Source organism: Hyperoodon ampullatus, assembly GCF_949752795.1.
Source record: "Hyperoodon ampullatus genome assembly, chromosome: 3".
Classification (NCBI taxonomy): Eukaryota; Metazoa; Chordata; class Mammalia; order Artiodactyla; family Ziphiidae; genus Hyperoodon; species Hyperoodon ampullatus.
In genome coordinates this window covers 143,412,304-143,436,440 of record NC_136916.1, presented here as the reverse complement: position 1 = coordinate 143,436,440, position 24,137 = coordinate 143,412,304, and the positions used below count along the sequence as shown (strand labels likewise).

At 40.2% G+C, this 24,137-nt stretch overlaps 1 protein-coding gene across 2 annotated transcripts; it reads right to left on the bottom strand.

The window, feature by feature from the left end:
• Positions 1 to 1,920: 1,920 nt before the first annotated feature.
• Positions 1,921 to 22,456, bottom strand: CHURC1 (churchill domain containing 1). Of its 2 annotated transcripts, none has more exons than XM_079700935.1 (4): positions 22,366 to 22,456; positions 12,318 to 12,453; positions 10,686 to 10,759; positions 1,921 to 4,880 (listed from the first exon to the last, which is right to left on the bottom strand). In XM_079700935.1, exons 1-4 carry the CDS (start codon positions 22,402 to 22,404, stop codon positions 4,788 to 4,790), a joined length of 342 nt encoding a protein of 113 aa, XP_079557061.1. In that variant the 5' UTR covers positions 22,405 to 22,456; the 3' UTR covers positions 1,921 to 4,787. The 2 variants fall into 2 exon arrangements, with proteins under 2 accessions (XP_079557061.1, XP_079557062.1); XM_079700936.1 differs by having other exon boundaries at positions 10,686 to 10,756; positions 22,366 to 22,419.
• Positions 22,457 to 24,137: the final 1,681 nt, after the last annotated feature.

Sequence of the window (24,137 nt, the reverse complement as noted above, 5' to 3'; positions counted from 1 at the left end):
TTTCTGCTAAATTAAGGCCATCCTTAATTTGACTCTTGAGAACTCAAGCCCTTCAAGATTCCTACTGTCAGAGCCAAGAGCTGGGGTATGGGTTTGTGGGCAGGACCAAGCACTGATTTTAGAGCAGTAACTGCAGAGACAAACTGCTTCCCTGAAGAAAAAAAATCAGAATTCATGTGGGATACTAGCATGATTTGTTCATCATCTTCACAGTGCTATTGCCTGTTATGTTGTCTAACAGCAGTGCCAGCTATCCTGAATGCTGGTATTATGGCACAGGCAACTTAGGGCCTGATATGCCAGAACAATGTGTTGGGTCTTCCCCATGAGGCTCAAGTTGAGAGACTTATTTAGAGACTCCCAAAGGAATGGGAATTACAGTATAAGTGATTCTGCAGAGAGAGTCAGAAAGGGCCTTAATGCTAGGAAGAGGGCTCCTCACTTGGTCAGGGAAATGCTGTTTGCTTCAGAAATGAGAAATTGTTTCCTTTTCTTTATTCCTCTTCTTGTTGGTCCCCTTTACATCCTCAGAAGTACCAGCTTATGGTCATAAACAGACACGGCAAAGCTTAATATAATCACCCACCTTCCTAGATAAACATAATCTTTTAATAAAATTTCCCTAGGGGCACTCAGGAAGTAAGGAGAAGTCCCATAAACAAGCCTTCCCAGAAGTGCTGAGATAAGGCTACTCGATTTAGAGGAGGGAGAGAGGGAATCATTCCTCTGAGGGCTCTTACAAAAAATATGGCTTGGAATAAGTGATTTAGGGGGCCAAGATACATAGACTGAAACTGGTGATTATCTCCATGACTATGTTCCCACCGTTGCATCTCCTTAGTTTAGGGAACACTGAGCCAAACCCTTATTGGTGATTTCAAATCTGGTGATTTCTTATCACAACCATCATCCAAATTACCACATACTATACTCCCACACTGCATTAAGTACTTTCTATATGCTAGGTTATTTAATCCTCATGCTGACCCTGAGGAATTTTCATATCTATTTAAAGAGAAGGTAACTGAGCAAGACACTTTTCAAGGACAAAGGGCTAGTGAGGGGCAGAGTTGAAAGTTAAACCCAGGTCAGTCTGACTCCAAAGCTTCTACTATTAGCCACAGCACAATAGTGCTTCCTTCTGTCTCAGAGTTTCTGCATTAAGACTGCTGACAGCTGCCTGTCCACAGCACTGTATGACCTAATGACACTTTCACTTACATTATATCATTTGATTTTAAAACTCCGTGAAGGAGGCATGATTATGTCTGTTTTTCCACTGAAGAAACCAAGGTACTGATAGAATGACTTGTCCAATGTCTCACCATGAGCAGGTGGCAAAGCTAATTTCAGACCTAGGTCTCTTGATTTCCTTTCTACACAACCATAGCATATCTCACAAGAGAGACTTGTACTACAGTCAAGAAACATACATTTTAAAACTAAGAGCCTCAAATTCAGTCAAGTAAATTAGCTTTGCTCAGGAAACAGAAGAATGAAACTGAAAGGATTCTTGTTACATTGAAATAAAGAACAGTGAATGTATACTTCTTACATGATGACTTACAAGTAACAAACCATATCTGGCTCTTCCTAGACTATATCATATGTCAATTAATTAGCACTGGGAGAACCCAAGATCATCTGAGGAAGACAGAGCTAGCTAAAACAACACAACAGCAAACAGGCTGAGCTTTGAACTCCAAGAGCCTAACCAGGTCGACCCCAGACCTGTACATCATGGAGCAGGTAGAGAAAGAATGAGGTGCTAGGACAAGTTCACGTTCCCCACTACACCTACAGGTGATTTCTTCTTCTTCTTGTATCTCAGAAAGGTAAGCAAAGAAGACCAATGTCTTTGCCTGGTTCCCCTTTACTTAAACAGAGAAATATAGATGCAGTAGAACTGAGTTCAAGAGGTCTTTATTCTATTAGATCCATAAAAGAATTCTAGAAGATGATAAAGTATCGCAAAACACAGTACAATGCTGGTTTAATAATAATGAAATATATGGATAGGATCTTATGTTTAAAATTTTTGTAATATATTGTCTAAAACAGACAATTACACATTCTGCAAGAGATGAGGATATCAGGGGGGGCATATAAAAGCATACTCCTGAGCTCCAAATGACTAAGTTGGAAGCATTAGCAAACTCCATGAAGGGACAATTCAGAAGCTATAATGGGCTTAGTGCTGCTATTTAAAGTAATGAAACATTTTCTCTGCTTTCTGGATTCATTTCACCAAACGATTTCCTCAGCAGGTCAGATATAGATTTGCAGAAAGTGGAAAGCATTTTCCAGGAATAAAACAACTGATCCTTAAGGAACAGCTGCCTTAACTTTTCTGAATAATAAATCTTGGTCTGACACGCCTAGATTCCTCAGAGTGCTGTCACTGATATCCTCAACCTCTTCCTAACCTTGCTAGACTCTGACACTTCACGTGTACTGAACACTATTACTGAGGGCATCACTGTACTAACTATGTAACCTGGACTAAGTTACTTCTTTGTGCCTCAGTTTCTCTGGCTCTAAAACTGGGATAACAATAGTAACTACCCTCATGGAATTGTTAATGAGGATTAAACAACTGCTTAAAAAGGCCTTGGCACATAGTAAGTACTCAATAAACCTCAGCTATTATCATTATTCCTGTTACAAAACAAAGCTTTTCCCTGATGTCAACAACTTTGCTCACTCAGTTCAGAATGTCTGAAATATGAACAGGAAAAAATTATGTTTTAATGCCTGACCCTTAAGTTTTGATTTCATAATGAGAAGAACTGAAACCACCTCATTCTGTCTAGAACTTTATATGCCTTCCAAAGCATTTTATATTCATTATTCATTTGGATCTTCTAACAATACTGTGAGGGAAGTATAACATCAATTTATACTAGTCCAATTTTTTTTTTGTGTGTGTGGTACGCGGGCCTCTCACTGTTGTGGCCTCTCCCGCTGCGGAGCACAGGCTCCGGACGCGCAGGCCCAGCAGCCATGGCTCACGGGCCCAGCCGCTCCGCGGCATATGGGATCCTCCCAGACCGGGGCATGAACCCGTATCCCCTGCATCGGCAGGCGGACTCTCAACCACTGCGCCACCAGGGAGGCCCTATACTAGTCCAATTTTATAGAAAGGGGAAAATAAAGTCCAGAATGACACTTTGCTTAATGGTTATATTGCTACCAAAGGGCAGAGGCCTAAATGCCAGGTTTTATGACACCCAAGCCAGAATTCTTTCAACTATGCAAGGTAAGATATTCTAAGATCCCTTTGGAGCAATTGAAACCATTCTATTTGTATTAAATAAAGTCCACACTTTATTCAGATTTCCCTAGTTTTACCAAATGTTCTTTTTCTGGTGCAGGATCTCATCTGGGATACCACATTACATTTAATAGTCATGCTCTTTTTTGGCTGTGAGAGTTCCTCAGACTTCCTTGTCTTTGTTTCCTTGACAGTTTTGAGGAGTATTGGCCAGGTATTTTCCTCAATTGGGATTCCTCTCTCAACTGGGATTTCTCTGAAGTTTTTCTCATGATTAGACTGGGGTTATGGGTTTTGGGGAGGAAGACCACAAAGGCAAAGTGTCATTCTCATCACATCATATCAAGAGTAATGCTATCGACGTGGCGCATCATCAGTGATGATAATCTTGATCACCAGGCTAGTGTTTGTCAGGTTTCTCAGTGAAGTAAAAGTTAAAGTCAACTTTCCCCCTTTCCATACTATACTCTTTGGAAGGAAGTCACTATGCAAACCCATACTTAAGGAGTGAGGAGTATCTACATACATTATTTGAAATTTTTCTGCGTGGGGGATTTGTCTATTCTCTCCAATATATGTATTTATTTATTCAGTCATTCATTTATATCAGTATGGACTCATGAATATTTGTAGTTTGGTTTATAATCCAATACTACTTTATTTTGTTGCTCAAACTGTTCCAACTTTCGTCTCTGGGAGCTCCTTCAGCTGGCTCTTCTGTCCCTTTGACATACTCCCAATCATTGTGATTTTTCATTTCAGCACTTCGCTTTTTTTTTTTTGTGGTACGCGGGCCTCTCACTGTTGTGGCCTCTCCCGTTGCGGAGCATAGGCTCCGGACGCACAGGCTCAGCGGCCATGGCTCACGGGCCCAGCCGCTCTGCGGCATGTGGGATCCTCCCAGACCGGGGCACGACCCCGTGTCCCCTGCATCGGCAGGCGGACTCTCAACCACTGCGCCACCAGGGAAGCCCAGCACTTCGCTTTTTTGTGACTCAAGACGCTCCAAGCTCACCCTGTGTATTTACTGCCCCAGTCCTAGACTCAGTCATTTCCCCAAGGAGTCCTAATTCCTTTTATTGGAACCAAGATCTGGGCACTAGATGTGCTTTCCATCCTAGTTATTTTTCAGCCACATAGCTGCTAACAAAGATGCTTCATTCTGCCACTAATGTGCACTGGGAACTTTAGCAGAAGAGCTCAGCTCTAGAGAACAGCAATCCCCTAAATTATTTTTTCTTTCTAACTTTTTTTTTTTTGGCCATGCAACTTGATTTATGGGATCTTAGTTTCCGGACCAGGGATTGAACCCGGGCCACGGCAGTGAAAGCGCCGAGTCCTAACCACTGGACCGCCAGGGAAGTCCCACTTTTTCTTTCAGAGAATAGGTAAGCCTAAGCAGAAAAAAATAATATGCAAGTAATTTCCATTATAAACTAAGTTAGACAAACCATCAGGCTTGCTGTATTGTAAACCAACACAGCATTGTGATTACAGAGCTGCAGAAGGATCCTTAGAATAACAGAGTCATTTGTCGGGGGTCGTCAGGGAGAATACTGATCGTATCTTCAGCTTTACCACATAACAGACACAGCATGGTATACTCCTAGAACAAGATAAAGTGCACAATTACCTTGAGGAACTGGGAGAAAGATGCTTCGTAACTTTCTCTGGTAAAACTGTTCTCTGTAAATTGTCATGGATATGGTGTCTGTACATTAGATCAATTTCTTCAACACCTATAAGCAATGTCTTAGGTTTAGTCTGTGTATCCCAGAGCCTTTGTTTATATAAATTGAATACATGCTGACGCTCTATTTACTGTGTATACAAGAATGTCACCTTGGAAATGCATGGCTATTTCCTGGACCTAGAAAACACACATACTGGGCTTACTTAGTGCTGCTATTTAAAGTAATGAAGCAATTTGAGTGTGGGCCCCTGAGGACAAATTCCTGTTCTAGAGCTGTTCCTTTCTAGAATATCAACACTAATAAGCAACAGAAATGATTTTTTTTTTTTTTGTGGTACGCGGGCCTCTCACTGTTGTGGCTTCTCCCGCTGCGGAGCACAGGCTCTGGACGCGCAGGCTCAGCGGCCATGGCTCACGGGCCCAGCTGCTCCGCGGCATGTGGGATCTTCACAGACTGGGGCACGAACCCGTGTCCCCTGCATCGGCAGGCGGACTCTCAACCACTGTGCCACCAGGGAAGCTCAGAAATGATTTTTAAAACAACAAAAAAGGAAAAAAATTTCCAAACCCAAAGAGCTATTTTTATCTACCCCAGAAAAAATAAACAATTATGTTAAATCCATTAGTATGTCATGTCTCATATTTAGATAGCTAGTTGTCTAGAATTTGATCTATTTAAGGAGTTTTTTGTTTCTTGGGTTTAATGAATGTCCATACTGGAGACAGAAGTTATTTTGTTTTAGGTAAAAATCCTTAGGGCAAAGTCCTGTTCTTATAGCTGTTCCTTTCTAGAATATTTAATATGGTCATAAACTACAGAAACATATTTCTTTCAAAACTTTTACTCTAAAACTTTTTATCTTCTTTAGGAAAACAAGCGTCTATACTAATTCTATTAGTATTTCCACATCTGACTTTGAGATTGTTGGCTGCCTGGAAATTGATCAGTCAAGGCAGTTTGTGTTTCATGGGTCTCTCACTAGAGAGAGGGTCACGGAGATAAACAGTGACTACAGTACAAAGACTCAGAACCAGGCAACTGCCTTTGCATTTCCTACTAGAGAGTTCAGCAGGGAGACCTAGTTGTAGTAGTGGAAAGACTGTTTCTTAAAGACCACATTTAATTTTAAAGTCTATTCTACACAAACAGTAGAAACACAGGCTATAGCTCAGCAAACAAATATGAGTCTCATGAATCAAAAACAAAATTAAAATCTACTCTCTCCAAGGTTTTACTGCTTTCAGATCCTACTTTCACCTACCAGACATTACTAGTAGGATGTCAACCTCTCACTGGAAATGAAGAAAAAAGTAATAAAGTCAAAATGGGAAAATGTGTGAAGCTAGACAACTATTTGAGTTTTCAACCAATCTATCCATTGACAAATTTTTATTAAGTGCCTAAAGGCTTTGCAATGTGCCAGGTGCACCGGTAGACGTGAGAGAAGGCAAGGACAAAGTCTGACCTTGCAAAACTTACAGTCTAACTTGGGAGAAAGGAAAAACTTAACACATGGTATAATCTGGAAAGGCTGTTAAATCAGTTAGACTGATTACACCTGTAATCTTTAATTTATAGGCAGTCTGGAATCCAAATTTCATTGTAGGTCAATTATTTGGAATTCAGAAGCAGTTTCCCACAGAGGTAACGTTGCACATGGCAGTTAGGTTCCCAGGGAAATCCAGGAAGTCTTTTAAATTTATACTGCACAAGTACTATAGAATCTAACCACATATAGCAGTGCTTCTGTGGGAAAATATGTCTAGAATTCTCACTTGGGATGCCAGGAACACATTCTCACTTGGGATGCCAGGAATATGGTTGGATCAGGACACCCTTCACCCAAATTGGCCAAGTCAGGAGAATCAGAATTCTCCCCAGTCATTCATGGAGACCTTCAAAGGCTCCACCTGGGCAAAGCCTGAGGGTAGAGATTTGGAAGGAAAGGTGGAGTGGGTGGAATCACCTTTGGGCAAGATCAGATCCTTGTTTTATGCTGAGGGTCCCATGGGCCTTTTCCCTCTATTATTACCTGCTAATTCTGACCCTTAGTCTTCTCCTTCCCTGGTCCACAGAGGAACAGGGAGCAGTCTCACAGTTTCCCTCGTTTCCTGAGGCAAATATATAGTCCTTCTAATGGATTTTAGGGTGATATAAAAAATACCAGATACCTGTAATCATTTATAATTTATTTTCTGTTTAAACTCTGTACTTATGTCTCTATTTCCCCTCTCCTCTTGCCATCAGAAAATCTTACTTTGTTTAACAATGGTTTTGTTAAAAATGAATTTGTTTAAAAACAGAATCCTTATCTTTTAGAGATTCATACTGAAATATTTACAGAAGTAGTAATATGTTTGGGATTTGCTTCAAAGTAATCCTGTGGGGAGATGTGGAAATGGTGAGGTACAAATAAAGCAAACTGAAGCTGGGTACTGGAGATTAATACACTATTCTGCCTACTTTTGATTATGTTTAAATTTCCCATAAGACATTTAAAACAAAACAAAATATTACCAATGGTGGGAATCCCATCTTGAACCTCAATGGCTGCTGGAATAAGATGGGGGCTGGAATGGGGTGGGGCTGAGGAAAGTAAGTCACAGCAGCTGAGTATGAAGAGTTCTTGGGGTCATCAGACTAAGATGGAAGTTACCAGCTGGCCAGTCACAGGAGTCGGGGCCTGCTGTAGGTACAAGAAGAGCTCAGAAAAGGGAGAAAGCAGTATGGGCTGAACTATTAAGAATAAGAAGGAGATAGAATTTAAGTTCAGCTTGAAAGAGGTAAGATTTAGTTGGCTTGAAGGTAGCGAAAGGGACACGTTAAATCAAGGAAAAAGCACGAATAAAGACAGTGATATGGAATAGAGCAAGCACATCGCATATGGAGTAGCAGAAGAGTGACAGGATGATGTGTTTCCAGAAGATTAATTTGAGGGCAGTGCGCACGACTATATTGTGGGGACTGCTGCAGTAATTTAAGTTTCAGCAGTATGGTCCCTGATATGAGGGGTGGCAGTGGAGACAGACAAAAGCAAGAGAAACTAAGGAAGAAAGGAGGGCAGGAAGGGCGTTAGGGTTAAAGAAGGAGATCCAGGAGATATCCGATAGGTTTCATCAGACACTGAGGGTGCATGTGCTCAATGTCTGAGGGAGTACAGAGAAGGTTCCTAGACCAGAGACCAAAGCTCAGGGGAAAAGCAGTTAGGGAGAAACAGGAGAGGAAACCAGAGAGTAAGCAAAGGAACAGTCAAAATGATTTAAAAAGAAAGAAAAAAGTCTAGATCTATGGACCCCAGGGGAAGAAATGCTTCAAAAAGACAATGGTTATCAAAACCAGATCCAGAAGAGATGTTAAGAGAGAGAAGAACTGAGGCAAGGTCACAGGATTTGGCCACCTTATAGGAAATCTATGAGAGAACAGTTTTAGTAAAGTGAAAATGAAAACCAGTTTGTAGGTTGTTAGGAGGAGCACAGGGAAATAAGGGAAATAGGGTAAAGAGCTATTCAAGGAAAGAAGCAAAAGGATAGATGATCAGAGGATGAATCAAAGAGGCAGCTGAGTGAAACAAAAGGATTTTAATTTATTTCTAACAAATAAAGAAGAACTAAATATATTTAATGTAAAAATGCTTTAAATCTCATGGAGAAAAGAGGATGCTAGGAAGAGAGAAGATAACATGAGATTCCTGAGGAAATGCAGTGGGGGTAGCCATAGAGAGGGGGAAATAAAAATCTCTACTACAGGAGGGAAGGAAGAGAGTCTAAAGTTGGGGCAATGCTATGAATGGTGTGCAAAAGGAGAGTAGTGAGAAATGAGGGAAAGGGAGGCTGGCCAGCCCAGCAAGAACCTTGGGATGGGGAGCTTGGTTATTATACTGCAGCTGAAGGTGAGCCACGGAAAGGCCAATGAGGTAGTCTGAAAGCATTATTTTTTTTATTTTTTTTTTTTTTGCGTTATGTGGGCCTCTCACTGTTGTGGCCTCTCCCGTTGCGGAGCACAGGCTCTGGACGCACAGGCCCAGCGGCCATGGCTCACGGGCCCAGCCGCTCCGCGGCATGTGGGATCCTCCCAGACCGGGGCACGAACCCGTGTCCCCTGCATCGGCAGGCGGACTCTCAACCACTGCGCCACCAGGGAAGCCCCTGAAAGCATTATTTTAAGAAAAATATGCTGGTGGCAGAATACAGAATATGGGGGAGGCGGGGAGTGGATGTTGGGAGAGAAAGGACTGGCGGTGGAGAGCCTAGTTTAAGAGTTTTTTCCAAGAGAATTCCACACTATATAGGCATTGTGACTATAGCCATCTTCCTTTAGCTTCTTCCTACCCCAAAGGAACTTCTGGGGAGCTTTGAAAATGGCTGTGCTCAGTCATAAAGGAAAATCAGCTAGACTTTGGTCTCATGGCAGTGACACACAATGGCTCAATTAGGGTATAAACAGGCAATCTCAATATCCACTTACAGACTCTAAAAAGCTCACAGGAGCTTCAGGAACTGCTGCAAAATAGCTATAAGCACTCCTTTCCTCCCATGAACGGACAGAGCTGCTTCTTTAAGCCCCTGACATGTTCATTCCCCTATTTGGCCACTATTCATTCACTGAGATCTCGATTTTGCCCTAAGTGACATCTATCATATAAGTATCTTTGAGGCATAATTTTTGGATCCTGGGGAGATGTGGTCAGGATGTTGTTAAGATGGACCACAAGATATTAGACCAGATTCTGACAGGTGACTAAGTGCCTTCTTCCACACTGAAATAAGAATGAATGAAAGTGGTTATACTATTTTATAAGATTCTGCTGTAGAAGGTTTTTTTCCCCTAATTATATAGTACCACCCAAATTTAAAGGATTAAAAAAAATTCCCTTGCCTGTTAAAACTCTTACCTCACATTTATATCCTCTGGATGAACATGTAGTTCACACGAAATAAGTAACTCAATCTGAGGGCTTGAAAGCGGGGGCAGTGAGGGACAGATACAGGTAAGTGTGTCCTCATGCTTTCCAGTCTGCCCTTGGCTCTCCCTCACCGTCCAGCTTTTCTTCCTGACCATTAGACCTGTGAATCTTCAGCAACTTCAGGCCTACACCAGCCTGTAGAATTCTGTAGAATTCTTCACATGCTCTCACAATTGTATAAGGACTAATCCTTATACTACATCCCTATTCTCTATCCTTATATGGTTCAGCTTCTCTCCTCCAACCATGATACACCTATCTTGTCATTTTACTTATCAAATAATATTAAAATATCCTATTGCAATTGAGACTACAGAGTTGCTTGACTCTACATGTCTATAAGGGAAACAAAGAAAATCTCGTTAGCATGATTTCCACGCTCAGCAAGTATGGTGGCAGTGGGCAGGCCAACACTTAAAGCCAAGAATTGTGCAATCATGTAACTGGGTAGAGAAAAAAGAGGCACAACAGTAACCTCATATGAAGCCATAATGTGCTGCTCTTTATAAGCAAAATGACAGGACTGAGATATCATTTGTAAGGCATGTGTTTTGCTTTGTGACTGTTGTGAAGACAGGTTTGAACAGATTCACCCACATCTGAAGTGTCTCTCAACTTACACAAGTGGAAGACAGGGATGGTCTCCTCTAAGATTCACTAGTACTTCATTTATGAAGACTATACCTAGATTTTTCAAGGGTACTCTTATTGTTCCCCTCCCCCCGCAATAACATACCCACATTTATACATTTACCTGAAATTCATCCATGATACTGAACGTATACTCGTGCCTGGCTATTACATGATGACAATTCTTACAAAGATCTGCTGAAACAGAGACAGACTTAATTAAGTCTTAGAAGGTGTCCTAAGACAGTAAAATTTCTAGTCTTAGCATGGTATTGCTTTGAAAGAATCTTAACTCTGTCATATTTAACACAGCAGGAAACCCATTATAATATCTACCTTGATAAAAAATCCAGACTCTGTCACACAGCAACACTATATAATTAAGAGCCTGAACTCAGAGACTTAATGTGCATCTATTCATTCCTATTGAAAGCTCTCTAAGGTAATCAATTAACGGATATGTAAGTGTGTTTTTGAAACTAGCTGGACCTGTCTAACTATGTAGGAGCTTTTATTCTCAGGAATGATAGAAATTGTGCTACTAACCAATCATAAACAAAAGCTAACACTAGATGTTAAAGTGAATTTAGCAGTAACAAAAGGCTCTAGTAAAAACAATATAGTAATAATAACTATGATACATTGAGTGCTTAATGTGTGCCAGATACTGTTTTAAATACTTTGTATCTGTTTATTCACTTAATCTTCTCAAAAACCCAATGAGGTAGATACTACTGTTATCATGTTTGTAGGGATAAGGAGACAAAGGCACACTATGGATAAGAACTAGGAAGACCACAGCTGAGCTATGAAGTGTTGGAACCAGAATTCAAACCCAAGCTTTCTTGCTCCAGAGCCCTTGCTTTTGACCACTATCCTCTACTACCTGGAAAAAAACAGAGTTTAAAGGGGTACATGCTACAGGAAAGAAAAAGATTCTTCTAATTTAGAACATTTTTCCATAGTCTGACTCTATTCTAAAGGCTTAGTGTCTTTCGCACCTTTCTTTCAAAATATCATTATCTGCACATTTAATCCTCATATAGTCAGAACATACCAAAAAATCAGGAGACAAGCAAAAAGGAAATGTGAACAATTTAAACAGTTGCCATAATATCTGGGCACATATGCTAAAGTGCACATATGCTTAATTTACTTGTAGAGATTCTTAGTGCCAACCTCAGAACTTATTTATTTTTATTATAGTTATTTATTTGATTTCCTAGTATAAGGATGAGGAATAGCATATGAAGGTAGCATACTTACAGTAGCAAAAGAAAGAAACTATAAACTGACAGTAACAAAAGAGACAAAAGCTATAAAAGCAGAAACAAGACTAAAAAAACCATAGCATCCCAGAGCCATTTAGTATAAGGGCAAACAGCCCTAAATACTTTAATAGCTGTTGGAGCGCATCACTGTATTATATTATAGTAGAAAGTGAAAATTCACATGGATGACCCTAAGTTAAAAAAAAAAGTCCCTATATCTTGTTTCAGAAGACAGAGTCTTTAAAGATAAACAAAAGAAAATTGGTGCCTGAATCATAAGCTTCAGTTCTCTGCAAAAGTCATTTATGTGGAATATCTGATGATGCTACATAAATGAGATGTTACCAACATTTTCCTCTTAAAAAACTAACTAGTGATTTTGTGTTGCAATATGATAGTGAAATAGGCCTCATAAGACTTTGCGCAACCTAACTCCCAAAAGCTGATACCTGCTAATGGGCTCAGATGGAAAAAAGTCTACTTACGATCATAGGTAACTATTTCTTCTCCATCTTCCTCTTTCAAAGATTTGTTTGTGATCAGCATAAAATCCCGCTTACTGCACACTGCACAGCCTATAAAGTTTAGCAAGAAAGATCCATTCTCCAGGCAGATGTTACCCTAAAATAAGAAAAACAGAATTTAATTTTCTTTTTTGAGGGGATTTTAATTTTCTTATATTTCAAACTCCTTGGTGAAAATGATTAATAGACTTAAAGTCTCTAAAGACAAAAAACATGGCCAGAATTTACTTGCTTGAAGTGTACACCAAGTAATTTTTGAAATTACTAGCTTTCCTCTAGAACTATTATTCATAGTCAATAAAACTGAAGCAGTGTTAGAGCTTAGGACTGCAACTGTGTTTAAGAGGACTAAATGCAAATGGATATTTAGAAACAACTTAATGAAGTCTTAATATAACATGTAAAAAGGAAAAATCAGAAAAATCTAATAGCCAACACTATTAAATGAGGTATCATATTATAAAGCTAGAATGAAAATTCAATCAAAATGGAAACACTGAGCCAGTGATAAAAATGATCTTATCCACTGTGATGCTCAGTTGACTGTTGAAACAGCATTTTTTCAAGACTTAAAAATACCACAAAATAAACAAAGAGAAATAAACTCTCAGCTCTATAGATGTCAGTCCCTAGGATACGTGTGATTCAGGCAGAAAAGGTAAGTTCCGCAATTTATCAGATTGACACCATGGCATTTAAAAGAAAGGGTTTTACTTGTCACTAAGAAACTGTAAACAACATATGCTCCTGGCTCAAGGGAGGTCTTTGCTAAAGCCTTACTAATAATTGTTCAGAACTTAAAGTCACTTCATAAACTACCTAGTTCTACTCATTTCTTTATTTTTTAACTTATTTTATATTGGCGTATAGTTGATTAACAATGTTTTGTTAGTTTCAGGTGTACAGCAAAGTGATTCAGTTATACATGTATCTATTCTTTTTCAAGTTCTTTTCCCATTTAAGTTATTACAGAATATTATTTCTTTTTTTTTAATTAAAGTATAGTTGACTTAAAATATTATAATTAGTTTCAGGCATGCAACATACTGATTCAATATTTTTATAGATTATACACTCCATATAAAGTTATTATATAATATGGGTTATATTCCTTCTGCTGTACATTACATCCTTGTAACTCATTCATTTTATACTTAATAGTTTGTACCTCTTAATCTCCTTTACGTCCTCCCACCCCTCTCCCCTCTGGTAACCACTAGTTTGTTCCATGAATTTGTGAGTTTCTGCTTTGTTTTGTTCGTTTGAATAAACAAATTTATTTAATATTTATTTATTTATTTAAATAGTTATTTATTTATTTTGGTTGCACCGGGTCTTAGTTGAGGCACATGGGATCTTCGTAGGGGCATGTGGGATCTTTAGTTGTGGCATGTGGGCTTCTTAGCGGCAGCATGTGGACTCTTAGTTGCGGCATGCATGTGGGATTGCCAACCAGGGATGGAGCCCGGGCCCCCTGTATTGGCAGTGCGGAGTCTTACCCACTGGGCCACCAGGGAAGCCCTTGCTTGATTTTTTAGATTCCACATATAAGTGAAAACATACAGTATCTGTCCTTCTCTGACTTATTTTGCTAAGCATAGTACTCTCCAGGTCCATCCATGTTGTCACAAATGGCAAAATTTCATTCCTTTTTATGGCTGAGTAATACATATTGTATATATATACTACATCTTCTTTATCCATTCATCTGTGATGGACACTTAGGTTGCTTCCACTTCTTGGTTTTTGTAAATAATGCTGCTATGAATACTGGGGTGCATATATCTTTTTGAATTAGTGTTTTCATTTTCTTCGGATATATACCCAGGAGTGGACCTGCTGGATCATATTGTAGTTGTATTTTTAATTTTTTGAGGAACCTCCACACTGTTTTCCATAGTGGCTGTACCAATTTACGTTCTCACCAACAGTATACTGGGGTTTCCTTTTCTTCACGTCCTCGCCAACACTTTATTTATTTTTTAAGTGGCATGGGTCACATCTAGGCTTCCACCATGCTTCTATCAGCCAGACTTGCATTTAATTAAATTAAATTAATTAATTTATTGGTCGCACCACACGGCATGTGGGATCTTAGTTCCCCGACCAGGGATTGAACCCATGCCCCCTGCAGTGGAAGCATGGAGTCTTAACCACCGGACCGCCAGGGAAGTCCCACCAACACTTATTATTTGTGGTCTTTTTGATAATAGCCACTCTGACAGGTGTGATGCGATATCTCGTGGTTTTGATTTGCATTTCCCTGATGATTAGTGATGTTGAGCATCTTTTCATGTGCCTGTTGGCCATGCCTTCTTTGGAAAAATGCCTATTCAGGTCCTCTACCAATTTTTTAATTGGGTTTTTTTTTTTGATAGTAGTTCAACCTCATTTCTGACCAACAAAAAAACTGAGGGGGCTTCCCTGGTGGCGCAGTGGTTGAGAGTCTGCCTGCCGATGCGGGGGACACGGGTTCGTGCCCCGGTCCGGGAGGGTCCCACGTGCCGCGGAGCGGCTGGGCCCGTGAGCCATGGCCGCTGGGCCTGTGCGTCCGGAGCCTGTGCTCTGAAACAGGAGAGGCCACAGCAGTGAGAGGCCCGCGTACCGCAAAAACAAACAAACAAACAAAACAAAACAAAACAAAACAAAAACTGAGGTATTTTTAATAGTTAATGTGACTAAAAACCATTCAAACTAATGCATTTCTCCAATGCAGCTATGTGCCTGATACTGTGCAAAGCATGGCGGAGGATTCTGAGGACTCCAGGATGAGTCACAGACGTTTCTACCTTCAAGGAGCTTATGAAGTATGAGGGAGTTAAGACCCATCTTAACCAATGCCACAGTGAAGCCTTCCTGGATTCCTGGATTCCCAGCACTACCATTAACTAAGTGCCTTCGTAGTGCTATGTATTAAGAGGTTAACTCTGGTGGGGGGAAATCAAACTAACTATGCAGTTTGGAGATACTAAAACATAGGCACATCAACATAACTACTAAAGGGGAAAAAAAGCCTTGGGATTAAAGTATAAATTTCCAGCTATTAAGAACAAGTGCTTTGATTTTTTTTAAATAAACTTTACTGAGGTATAATTTACACACAATAAAATCCACACATTGTAAGGGTATACATGAAAGAATTTTAACAAATGTATATACCAATGTAATCACTACCCCAATCAAGATACAAAAATTTCTGTCTTCCCAGGAAGTCCTTCTTGCTTTGCAGTCTATCTCCAACTCCTATCTCACCTCAGGCACCCACTGACCTGATTTCTATCTCCAGAGATTAGTTTTGCCTGTTCTAAAGTTTTACATAAATAGAATCATACAGTATACTCTTTTACCCCCAGCTTCTTTTGCTTAAAATGATGTCCACATTAATTATCTATGTTGTTGTATGTATTGGTAGTTCATTGCTTTTTTAATGCCAAGTAGTATCCCATTGCATGGATCTATCTGTTGATAGACATTTGGGTTCTTCCCAGATTTTGGTTGTTATGAATAAAGTAGCTATGAAGATTCATGTATAAGTCCTGTGTAGACATATGCCTTTCTCTTGAGTAAATATCTAGAAGTGGAATTGCTAGGTCATACAGTAAAAATATGGTATGTATATAAACTTTATAAGAAACTGCCAATTAGTTTCCATTTTCTATTCCCACCAGCAACGTGTGAGTTTCAGATTTCCCACGTTCTCATCAACACTAGGTATTATGTCTTTTTTATTTTAGCCATTCCAATGATGTAAAGTGGTGTCTCACTGTAGTTTTAATTTATATTTCCCTGATGACTAGTGGTGCTGAGCATCTTTTCATGGTGCTTATTAATATATCTTATTTTGTGAAATATCTATTCAAGTCTTTTGCCCATTTTTTGAAAAGTTAAATTGTTTATCCTCTTATTGAGTTATAAAAGTTCTTTATGTATCTTAGGTACAAACCCTTTGTCAGATATATGTATTACAAATATTTCTGTCTTTGGTTTGCCGTTTTTTAAATGGTGTCTCTTGAAGAGCAAACAGTTTTGATTTTTATGAAGTCCAGTTTATTAAATTTCATTGTTTGTGCTTGTCTTCTAAAACATCCTGCCTACGCCAAGACTGCAAAGATTTTCTCCTTTGTTTTCTTCTAGAAATTTTATAGTTTTATAGTTTTATAGTTTTAGCTGGTAGGTTTAGGTTTATGATCCATTTTGAAATAACTTTTATATATGGTCTGAGGTAAGGATCAAGTTTCATTTATTTCTATATGAATATCCAGTTGTTCCATCAATATTTGTTGAAAAGACTATCCTTTCCCCATTGCATGACACTGGCAACTTCGTGGAAAACTCAAATCATCCTATATATGTGGGTCTACTTTTGACTACTCTCTTCCCTTGATTTATACGTCTATCTTTTGCACTAATCTCACACTCTTTTGATTATTGTAGTTTTATAGTAAGTTTTTAAATTAGGTAGTTTATGTCATATAATTTGGCTAGTCTAGGTTCTTTGCATTTCCATATAAATTTTAGAATCAGCTTATAACTTTTACAAAAAAGCCTGCTGGGTTTTTGGGGTTTTTTTTGTAATTTATTTATTTGTCTATTTTTGGCTGCACTGGGTCTTCGTTGCTGCGCGTGGGCTACTCTTTGTTGCGGCGCGCGGGCTTTTCATTGCGGTGGCTTCTCTTGTTGCGTAGCACGGGCTCTAGGCGCGCAGGCTTCAGTAGTTGTGACACGCAGGCTCAGTAGTTGTGGCTCACAGGCTCTAGAGCACAGACTCAGTAGTTGTGGTGCATGGGCTTAGTTGCTCTGCGGCATATGGAATCTCCCTGGACCAGGGCTTGAACCTGTGTCCCCTGCATTGGCAGGCAGATTCTTAACCACTGCGCCACCAGGGAAGCCCCTCCTGCTGGGGTTTGAACTGGGACTGCCTTGAATCTATAGAAGCTGACTGCCAAAGACTCCAAGATATTAAGTAATTTTTTAAAAAGTCTTAAAAGAATAAAGGTCTAAATACCATTTTCAAATAAACAGAACTCTGAACAGAACTGCACACATAAACACTGGCACCTTATACAATATGGTCTAACCTCTGTAATCTGACCATATAAGCAGGCAGAATGTAAACTCTAAACACTGAGCGAAGAGAAAAGGGATCTTAGGTATCAGTTGTGAGGTAGGGAAATAAATTCTTGAAATGGCAAATGCAAGTACAGTAAATAAGAAACTGATGGGGCTTTCTCTAAGGGACTTGGTCATTTGAAAGTGAGGATAGCCTTCATCAGTGAGGTATGATTCTTTTATTAGATGAAACAAGATTATTAATGTCCAAATTTGGGAAAGTAAATTAAAGCATACAATATTCAGAGAAGCTTTTGAGGCTCTCACAATGGGAGGAGAAAGAAGAATAAAATCTAAATCAATTCCACAGTAATAACAGTAAACTATAACAGTTTCGAGAAGACAGGAAAAAAAGGCAAACATTAAATATCCTTAGAAAATGTGATTCAGCTAAATCCTGGTTGAGGATCTAAAAAGGTATACAAACGTGCAAGAAGAAATGGTTGAGGGACTTCCCTGGTGGTTCAGTGGTTAAGAATCCGCCTGCCAATGCAGGGGACACGGGTTCAAGCCCTGGTCCGGGAAGATCCCACATGCCGCGGAGCAACTAAGCCCGTGTGCCACAACTACCGAAGCCTGCGTACCTAGAGCCCGTTCTCCACAACGAGAAGTCACCGCAATGAGAAGCCCGCGTATCACAACAGAGTAGCCCTCGCTCGCTGCAACTAGAGAAAGCCCGCGCACAGCAACGAAGATCCAATGCAGCCAAAAATAAATAATAAATAAATAAATGTATTAAAAAAAAGAAGAAATGGTTGAATACTATGATGATAATTAGTATGAAAGTATATTATGATAAACTCTTACAAATTTGAGAAATCCGCAACTATACTGACAATGATTGGGACAATTTGCTTCTTCCAAAAAACTATTATTTCAGATGGTATAACTTAACAGTGCATACATTTTGTCAGGGAGTACTTAAAATTGAAAATACAGTTTTTAAAGAACCAAATTTTAGTTTTGCTAATTTTCTCTATTGTTTTTCTATTTCCTATTTCATAATTTCTATTCTAGTCTTTATTATTTCCTTTCTTCTGCACGCTTTGGGTTTAGTCTGCTCTTGTTTTTTTCACTGACTTAAAGTGGAAAGTTAGGTTATTGATTCCAGATTTTTTAATATAGGCATTTAAAAATGCATCATTTTAAAGCATCCATTTCCATACAATTGTTTTACCAATTATATATCAGACTCAGCATTTAATTAAATATGGTTTAATGCCAAGCAACAATTTGAGTACGTGAACTTTTGTAGTTTAATTTTAAGTGAGGTATATAAAATGTAATTTCTAATTTAAACATATAACTAATTTACACTGATTACTTCCTTCTGATTAACCTAAATTTAAGCTATATTTCTGTATTGCTGCTGAATTACTAAGAATTTTAAAGCTGAAACTTGAACTGTATGAAATATAGGTTTCATTTCCAGTTTGATGTGGAAATGTTTTATTACAATTTTGGGCCTGATCAGTTATTTTAGAAAACGCAGTAGAGTTCTATTTCCAACTGGTTTGGTAAATGCTTTACTGAATGAAAAAAAAGTTTGGTTCACAGTTGAGTAAAAAAATTTGAGTTCAGAAAATTAGTATGGTTCATTTTCAATCTGATTCATGCTTGAGTTCAAGTTCTTGGCGTAATTTTACAAGCAAGTGGGCCAGAGCTCTGTTAGAAATGTTCTAGCCTGTGGAAAACATCCACCACAAAACTCCAGAAATTTTCTGAAACCGAAGATAAATAATCAAACATTTTTTACCTCCTCATTCTGCATTTAGACCTACCCAACATGCTAATCCATTATTTTCCTCTGCCAAACTTTCTGAATGAGTGGACTATACTTGCTACCACCACCTGAGTACCTTTTCCCTTGCTAGGCTCAAGTAGAGTGGCTTCTGCTCTTACTGCCCTTAAAAATATCTCATGACTTAAAAAAATCCCAGAGTTGGAAGGATCCTTGAGATTTCAAATAGTCATTTAGTCTCTACGGAACAACAGAAGAGAGTTCAATTCCTCTAAGGTTACCCATTCTGTTAAAAAAAAAAAACCTGTTAGAAAATTCTTCATTCTGATTCAAAGCCTACAACCCCCTAACATCCATCCACTAATTATTTCTAAATCTGCCTTCTGAAATTTCAAAGAAAAGCTCAATTCTTCCTCATGACAGCCCTTTATTTCTTTGAGAACAGAATTAAAATCAGAGAAAACTGCTTCAGGTACTTTCCTGGTTTTCCAGTCACCTCAGTGCTTTTCTCTACTCTTCTTCCTATACTTTTATTTTCACTTCCTAAATTAATTTATTTCCTGAAGTTCAGTTCTTGATTCTGGTTGATTCTCTACATTCTTTTCCTGAGAGAACAAATTATTTCTATTTTGATTCCTTTATTTGGCTGATTCATCTGTTTGAATCTCTTACCCAAACTGCCATCCTATATTTTCACTTGACTCCTGGGATGTTACATTCTCAACCTCGGATGAAACATGATAAAAAAAAAATCTGATCATTTGCTCCCCCAATTTTGGTTCTCCCTCCCTCCCAGATGGCTCCAATTACTGTAATACTTCCAAATTTCCCGGCTGCCTAGATTGAAAACCCTTAGATCATCGACAGCTCTTCTCTTCTTCCTTCCTACATTAAATTGGTTGAGTCCTGTTAATTCTTTCTTTGAAATGAGGACTGGAACTTCCCTGGTGGTGCAGTGGTTAAGAATCCGCCTGCCAATGCAAGGGACACGGGTTCAAGCCCTGGTCCAGGAAGATTCCACATGCCGCGAGCAACTAATCCCCTGTGCCACAACTACTGAGCCTGCGCTCTAGAGCCCTTGAGCCACAGCCACTGAGCTCGCGTGTTGCAACTACTGAAGCCCACGCTCCTAGAGCCCGGGCTCCGCAACACAAACCACCCTAATAAGAAGCCCGCACACCGCAAGGAAGAGTAGTCCCCGCTCGACGTAAGTCGCAACTAGATAAAGCCCCCGCAGAGCAACGAAAACCCAACGCAGCGATCAATCAATCAATGAAGTCCTCATTATCTCATGCCTCTACTACGGTTGCCATTTGGTTCCCCAAATGCTCTGTAGGGCTGTCCTTCTATATTTTCCCCCATCCCATCATCTCAACATATAACCATAAGATTCACTTTCCTAAATAGCAGATTTCAGAATCATTTCCCTATTCAATTTTTTTGTATAGTTGCCCAATGCCTAAACTTCTCAATATAATTTTTGTCTTTTGATTAGCTCAACTCTTAAAAATCCAACCTAATATCCATTTTTTTTTTTTTTTTTTTGCCACACCGCAGCATGTGGGATCCTAGTTCCCTGACCTGGGATCAAACCTGTTCCCCCAGCAGTGGAAGCATGGAGCCAGGGAATTCCCCAACCTATCTTTAACACTATCTACGGCAAACATCTCCCTCATGGTGCCTATAATGTGCAGTTTTCGTTACTGGATTCACAAAAATCTCTTTTTAAACTTAAAAAAAAAAGAAGTATGAAAAAGAACACAACACAGAAATGTAAAACGTAAAGGCACAGCATAATGCCTCTACCTATTAAATATCAGTAGTACCCCAGTGTGACAACCAAAAATGCCTCCAGATATTGTCAAATGTCCCTTGGGAGGCAAAACCACTCCCAGTTGAGAGCTACTGCTCCATTCACTTTCATTACTCATTCACTCATGGTGTTCCATTCTATGGCTGTATCACATTTTTCCAGTCTACTACCACAAACAATGCTGTTATGAACATTCTTATACCAGTCTCCAGGAACACACTAGGCACATGCATTTATCTGTCTGAAATGGGAACTGCTGGGTCATTCAGCAGGCATATCTTTAACTTTTTTTTCTTTTTTCTGATAATGCTAGACCTTTTTCAAAGAGGATGTACCATATGAGTGCTCATGTTGTTATAAAACCTTCCCAAAAGACTAAGTATTATTCAAAATATTAAGAGACAGGACCAACTACAAAGATTTTCTACCTCCCAACCAATATGAGAATCCTTGTTCTTGCTATTTTCCCCCAGCCTCAGCTCCTTTCCTTTTCTACCCTAGTCGCACCTATCCTTCAAGTCCCAACTGAAGTCCACCTTTCTGTTGGGAGAACAGCGCTATCCCCTATTGCTCTCCCCTTTCTCTAAACCGGAATAGCATTTATGGACCGTTCTAGTCATTTTTTGTTAATGACGCGCTCCCGTAAAATGTAAGCTCTTTGGCAGCACGGAAGCTGCCTTTTATTTCTTCTTGGGTATCCCTTTCTGGCCTGGCAAAGTAATCTAGTTACACGCATACAAACGTTCAGTAAGTATATCTTGAATGAGAGTAAACAAACTTCTCAATCTCCTGAGCTTGAAAGGAACAGAGATTTAAAAGAAAGTAACAGCCAGGAAACCTGAGTTCTAGTCTTGGCTCTCACACTAACTAGAATGTGCACTTCGCCAAGTGATTTTCCCTCTCTAGGCATTAGTTTCATCTGCAAAGTTGGGTTAGAATATATGACCTAAGAGGTCCCTTCCAGCGCTAGAATTCAGGAAGAGCACTGAACGTTATCAAATGAAGCTTGAGAATGAGACCAGGGTAGAGATGGGGGTGTCCCTCTCTTGTCGACTAGGTTGCTGGTGGTGGTAGGGTTTCATTTGTTTTGTTTTCCCCTTGGAGCTCAAGAGAAATGGGGTGACGGCTGCTATCAGTAGCCAGGGCGGGGATCAGCAGGAACCGACGGCTGCAGGCCATCCCCGCTGTCAGGTGCCTACATACAGCCGCCGCGTCACTTGATGGGGCGGAGCGGCTGAGTCCGCCCCGCGCCCGGACTCCCATAGAAGGCCAGCCGGGGATATGAGAAGCCTCAGGGGCGGCCATGGGCCAAAGGAGAGGGAAGTTCTCGGAGCCCACTCGCTCACCCGGTTGGGATATTCCTTCTCCACACAGTCCCCACACATCACGACGCAGTTAACGAGGAAATTCCTCCGCTGCTTCCGGGAAGAGGAAACCTCGCGAGAGCTCAGAGAAAGTCGCCGCATGCGCCCAGAGTACTCACCATGCAGTGTTGGGTCTTGGGAACTAATTCCAAGTCTCCGCCCCTTAGCAACTATTGTTAGGGCAGGGTCTGGTCTCCCAGACAACAACCGAAGGCAAAGGGTAGGACTTTAGAAACCTTCCGAGAGAGAGGAAGGGCCTGTGGACCATATGGCAGGAAGGGGAAAGGGATCTTGGACCGAGCAAGGTTCCAATAGGCGCCTTCCTGAGTCTAGGCTGACAGAAAGCCAAGTCACAATACAAAAGAAAGGAAATTGTTTTTTGCTGCTTCAGCTTACTCCATATATAAAGCTGAAATTACAATTGGGTACATTTCCGTACCATTTCTTAGGGCAGTGAGAGTGATAGTTCAGATCTTGGCAGGGGAATAAGCAATAAATGAAGTGTTTGGGAAGAGGCTCTTATAGTTCTGCAGAGAATCTCCTGAAAACACAAAATGTTAATAATAAATGACCATTCCAGAGTCCTCTGGAGGACAAAGCAATGGGAAACGTGTTTCTATCTCTCTATGTGTCTTTCTTTTCAGATGAGGAAACCAAGGAAACTGTGGTTAAAGGTCTTGTCTAGGGTAACAAAATTACTCAGTAGTCAGCCAGGACTAGACTCGGTTCCTACCCTGGGCTCAGCACCTTTTTTGTTGTTTGTTTGTTTTGCGGTACGCGAGCCTCTCACTGTTGTGGCCTCTCCCGTTGCGGAGCACAGGCTCTGGACGCGCAGGCTCAGCGGCCATGGCTCACGGGCCCAGCCGCTCCGCGGCATGTAGGATCTTCCCGGACCGGGGCAAGAACCCGTGTCCCCTGCATTGGCAGGCGGACTCTCAACCACTGCGCCACCAGGGAAGCCCTCAGCACCTTTTTAATACAGTAGCCAGTAGCCACGTGTGGCTATGAAGAACTTTTAATGTGGCAGATTGAACTGAGATGTGTTGTAAGTACATCCTGCACACTAGATTTGGAAGACTTAGTATAAACAAGGTAAACTATTTCATTAGTAATTTTTATATTGATACATGTTGAAATAATTGTGCTAAAATATATTATTAAAATTAATTTCACCTGTTTCCTTTCTTTAATCTGGCTACCAGAAAATTGAAAATTACACAAATTATATTTCTACTGGATGGGGCTAGTCTATGCAGTTTTCTCTTGATCCACTTTTAAATGTGTCATCTGTTTTTTTTAAAATTATTCCAGCAATTTTATTTAATTTTAATTTTAATTTATTTATTTTTGGCTGTGTTGGGTCTTCATTGCTGCGTGCAGTTTTTCTCTAGCTGCGGCGAGCAGGGCCTACTCTTCGTTGCAGTGCGTGGGCTTCTCACTGCAGTGGCTTCTCTTGTAGCGGAGCACGGGCTCTAGGTACACGGGCTTCAGTAGTTGTGGTGCGCAGGCTCAGTAGTTGTGGCTCACAGGCTCTAGAGTGCAGGCTCAGTAGTTGTGACACACGGGCTTGCTCCGCATGTGGGATCCTCCCAGACCAGGGATCAAACCCGCGTCCCCTGCACTGGCAGGCAGACTCCCAACCACTGCGCCACCAAGGAAGTCCTGTGTCATCTGTTTTTAAAGCCTAATGCAGACTTAACTTTACTAACCACTGTATCTGTTTTATTCAGTTCTATAGACATTTGTTGAGTGCC